Raw genomic sequence first — 4,372 nt, 5'->3', positions numbered from 1 at the left:
CCGTGTTCGTCATTGCGTCATTGCGTGGGGTCAAAGGTTGCTCGTCCACCCAAATTGACGTGCACATTCTGCGTGCGGTCGTCCACCGAAAAGTTAGTTATTTAAATTTATAAAGTTTTAAATATGGATATTTTTCTTACAAAAACACATCCCTTTGCTTCAGATGGCCTTTATTAACCCTCTGGAGTAGTATGGATTCATTTTTTTTTATGGATGGATGAATTTTTTCAGTCTTCAGAATTTGGGCTATTATTCACAACCATTTTAAACCTTGGAGGACTAAGGATATTTTAAATATATCCCGGATTGTGTTCGTCTGAAAGAAGATCATATACACCTAGTATGGCTTGAGAGTGAGTAAACCATGGGATAATTTTTATTTTTGGGTGAACTATCCCTTTAATCTCATTTCTCACTAGGAGACATTGTAGATATTTTCTACAAAATCTTATGTTTTTGTAGGCCTGCTTATTTTCTACATTGGCTCAAACAAGTAGGCAAACTAGAAAATGTGACATAAACGCACGTATATACGCACATACCGTATGGTTATTCTAATGCAAGCTCGTCAATATCTGTAAGTAAAATGAGCAAGACGCGTAAACACACAGACACACACTTGAGAAAATGTGTGTACTCGGTAAACACGGCAGCAAAGAGCCGTTCATAATGCCTGACGAAGTCTCTTCTCAGGCATGCTAATCAAACAGTCCAGATGTGTCGAAATATTTGCGGTGCTTTCAGGACCATAATTAAATAACAATTACAACTGCCTAACAGCTTTTTCCACCCTGTCTGCGCGTTCGTGCGCGAGCCTAAAGGGATGGAGCTCGAGTCATGGAGCAGTGTCTGTTTTCACAGACAATAACACGCTAATGAAGAACACATCAAACTGGAGTGTGTGCGCGAGAGAAACCTGCCTGCAAATGATGCGTGTGAGTTATTTGTTCTCTTCAAATATGTTCCATCAGTCATGCGTTCAAGATGAGGATACGTGGCTTTTACTGAAGGAAAGGTAGACCCCAGCTAACAAATTTATGTTCTAAAAACGTCGTGGCAACAGTCATTTGAAACGTTTAACGTTAAAATGTATTTTCATGTCGTGGTTAGAAAAGATAATGTTAGTATTTTCCTAACATTATATTTTAATCACAATATACCATTCTTTGAACGTTTATTTGTAATAGTCCAAGAAGTTAAACATTAGCATTCATCAAGTACAAATAACACCATAAGGATGTTCCGAGAATGTTTCTCGTTCCCTCCTTTGTCATTCTTAATCATATTGGTGTGTCGTGCCTCTCACCATGATAAACAGAAATGATCGAAATAATCCCTAATGCCTGTTAATTACCACTAATCACCTCACCACCATGACATAACACACACACACACACACGCACACACACACACACACACACAAATAACATTAAAGCTAATGTTCCCTGCACAAATAGTTGAAAGAAAAGACAGCATACTAAATGCATACCTCATCACCATATTCACATCATCCACCACAAAAAAAAGCCCTTTTATTTTTATTCTTTATTTTGTAGTTTATTAACTTCACATCAGTCGATTGGCAGACAGAGCCAATTAACTGGTGGTTTGACCACAGCGGTTAGGTTAGCAAGAGATTTGAGAGGGTGTTAATTGGCAACTTCAAGTGAGGGCCTCAGCAGGAAGTGAAGCCCTTCCAGTAGAAGTTTTTGCATCCCGCTTTACGTTCCCGAGCGGGAATGTGGTTCGAGCTCTCTGCGGAACGCTCTAGCTCCACACGTAGGTCCTCGTTTTCATCCACCGTTGAAATATCATTCTCGCGCATCTCCATTTCAGGCATGGAGAGCAGGGAGAGGAGTTCTTCAACGTCTTTCTTGGTCCAGTCCTGAGAAAACATATGACGGGATTAACATTTCAATTAATTTTCCTCCTCACTGTTCCATTTATTTGGATAATAAACACTGTCTGGTAAAGCTAATGGGGTGCATTCATTTAGATTAAGGTATACATGAGGTGACTAAGGCTAAGAGAAAAGCCATTTTGTATTTATAGTGGAATGTGTGTTTGATTAGAGCTAAATGTATCCCATTAACTCAGAGTTCCTATATAGTAAAAGATAATGCATTTACTTGCCAAGATGTAAATGAGAAAAACAGAGGGTCATTTAGAAACCTATGTGAGTTAAAAGGAAAAGGAGAGAGAGGGACTGGAAGTAATGATGTCTTCTTATAGAATTAGAAAGGTTTGTTGTAATTTCCCATTTAAATATCTATTAAAAGTAGAATGAACTAGAGCATTAAACAAACTGAACAATTCAACAAACTGAAACTTAAATAGTCCTCCTGTTTTGATGCAAAGGGATAGTTCAAAAATTTAACTATAAAATTGTCATTATTTACTGTTAAATATATCATTTATTTCTTCTGCAGAACACAAAAGAAGATATTTTTTTTAAAATACCTTAGTGTCCATACAAAGTCGATGAGGTCCAATGTTGTTTTGAACCCCACTGACTTGAATTGTATGTAAACATATTTAGTGTTCCATCCCGGCTAACAAAAATGTTCTAGGAATGTTTTGCTAATGTTCCCATTGAGTTATGAAAACATTATTTCTGAAGGATCTCAGAATATTCAAACATCCAGTTTATGCCTTGGTTATGTGAACAAGAAAACATTAAGGAAATGTTTTCTCTATTTGATCATTTTACAAGTATTGCGGGAACGCTACTTTTGAATGTTCTCTGCACCATCTGAAAAAAGTAGCAAGTAGTATAAAAAAAAACAGACTAATGTCCAACTTAAATGTTTCAGAAAAACATTCCATAAATAACATTTTTGTGCTAATGTTTTGATAATGTTATTAAAGACCAGATAACCGGTCAGAATGCTTGTTCATAATTTTGAGAGATCCTTGCCAGAGGGTTCTGAGAACGTGTCCTGTTAGCAGATGTGTCAGTGTGCATTCGAGACTCACCTGTGTAGCCTGTCCAATCGCTCGTGCTCTCTGCAGAAGTCTGCGATGGCGGAAGTCCAGGTCCGGTTCTAGCTGGGAGTTTGCACTGCGACCACACAGCACAAGAGACAGACCCAACAGGGCCAAATAACACTGCAACTCACACAGTCTCATCTCAAACCTCTGTTTTCCGCTCACGGAGTGTCTCTTCGGAGCTGTGGTTCTGGTTCTGGACCCTCGGAAATCCCAGGCGCTCTTTTTAAACTCTCCCTTCACTCGTATTATTGACTGACAGCTGCCCAGGTTGCTGGGCAATGGTGGATTGTGATGTCATAAAGCATTAAGATTCTTCTGGTCCCACACTAATGGGAGACACTCTCATTAAGATAAGGCAAATGAACGAATTGCAACTTGACAATGAGAGCTACAATAAAAGCATTAGACTGAATGGATTCGGGTTTGTTCAGCTAATCTAAAACAAATACAACAGAGAAATGCCTGGGTTTGCGTCTCCCTCGCTCTGAAGCACACGCCACGGCAGAAGTGAAGGATAAAAGGTTTTATAAACTTAATTGACTCTGAGTGAAGAGTTTAATGTGTCTTTTCTTGAAGTGTTAACACAAGAAGTACGTGCGTTTGTGCTGTTGGGGACATCTTGCATTCCCATTGAAAAGATAAAAGAATAAATTTAATTATTTGTGAATTCTGAATTAAGATTCAAAGCACTGCTAAAAGATGTAGTGCCAGGTGTGATATATAAATATCAAAGCCCAAATGTAATAAACATTTACAATAGAAGACATATTACTGTATTACACAAAGACAAGCATCACTTTTGTTTATATGAATCTTAAACCCCTCAAGCCATTGGTTGAGACAAGAATATCATTTTTGAATTTGGGATTGGGCTCTTTAATATGTGCAAGTTCAGCCATTTAGAAGCCACCCAGAACAACATGGTGATGAGTTGTTCCTTTTCTGTTCTTTTTTCCTACAGATTGCCTTCAAAAATGTGAATTTATTTGAATTTTTGGCCATTTCAAGTTCCACATTGTAGCATTTAGTTAGAAAAGGTGGCACTGGTGCTTTTGAGTGTGAGGTCACGTTTCCTGTAATGTCACATTCAATTTGAGCTTTAAATGATTTCATTAAGAGATCACCACCAACTACAAAAATTGGTGAAGGGTTAGGGTTTTGTTATAGTCACTATATGACTATAACAAAAGTCATATAGTGAAAAGTAACACAAAACATTTGCATTAGGCATTCAAAAAGAGATTCTGCCCTGACATCTTGTGGTCAGCCTTAAGTAGTCATGACTTAGAAAAGGCAAACAAATCTCAAAACCAGGTTACATAAAACTTAGATTAAAAGTGGTTATTATAGATAGATAGACAGACAGACAGACAGATACATC

The 4,372-nt window shown here is 37.8% G+C and overlaps 1 protein-coding gene across 1 annotated transcript; it reads right to left on the bottom strand.

The window, feature by feature from the left end:
• Positions 1–1,530: 1,530 nt before the first annotated feature.
• Positions 1,531–3,206, bottom strand: sst1.2 (somatostatin 1, tandem duplicate 2). The gene is made up of 2 exons (XM_051862434.1): positions 2,977–3,206; positions 1,531–1,885 (listed from the first exon to the last, which is right to left on the bottom strand). The coding sequence occupies exons 1-2, from the start codon at positions 3,127–3,129 to the stop codon at positions 1,676–1,678; spliced, it is 363 nt and encodes a 120-aa protein (XP_051718394.1). The 5' UTR covers positions 3,130–3,206; the 3' UTR covers positions 1,531–1,675.
• Positions 3,207–4,372: the final 1,166 nt, after the last annotated feature.

Source organism: Ctenopharyngodon idella, chromosome 15 (assembly GCF_019924925.1).
Source record: "Ctenopharyngodon idella isolate HZGC_01 chromosome 15, HZGC01, whole genome shotgun sequence".
Lineage (NCBI taxonomy): Eukaryota > Metazoa > Chordata > Actinopteri > Cypriniformes > Xenocyprididae > Ctenopharyngodon > Ctenopharyngodon idella.
Note: the sequence above shows the minus strand (reverse complement) of the source record. Positions and strands in the feature narration are given on the sequence as shown.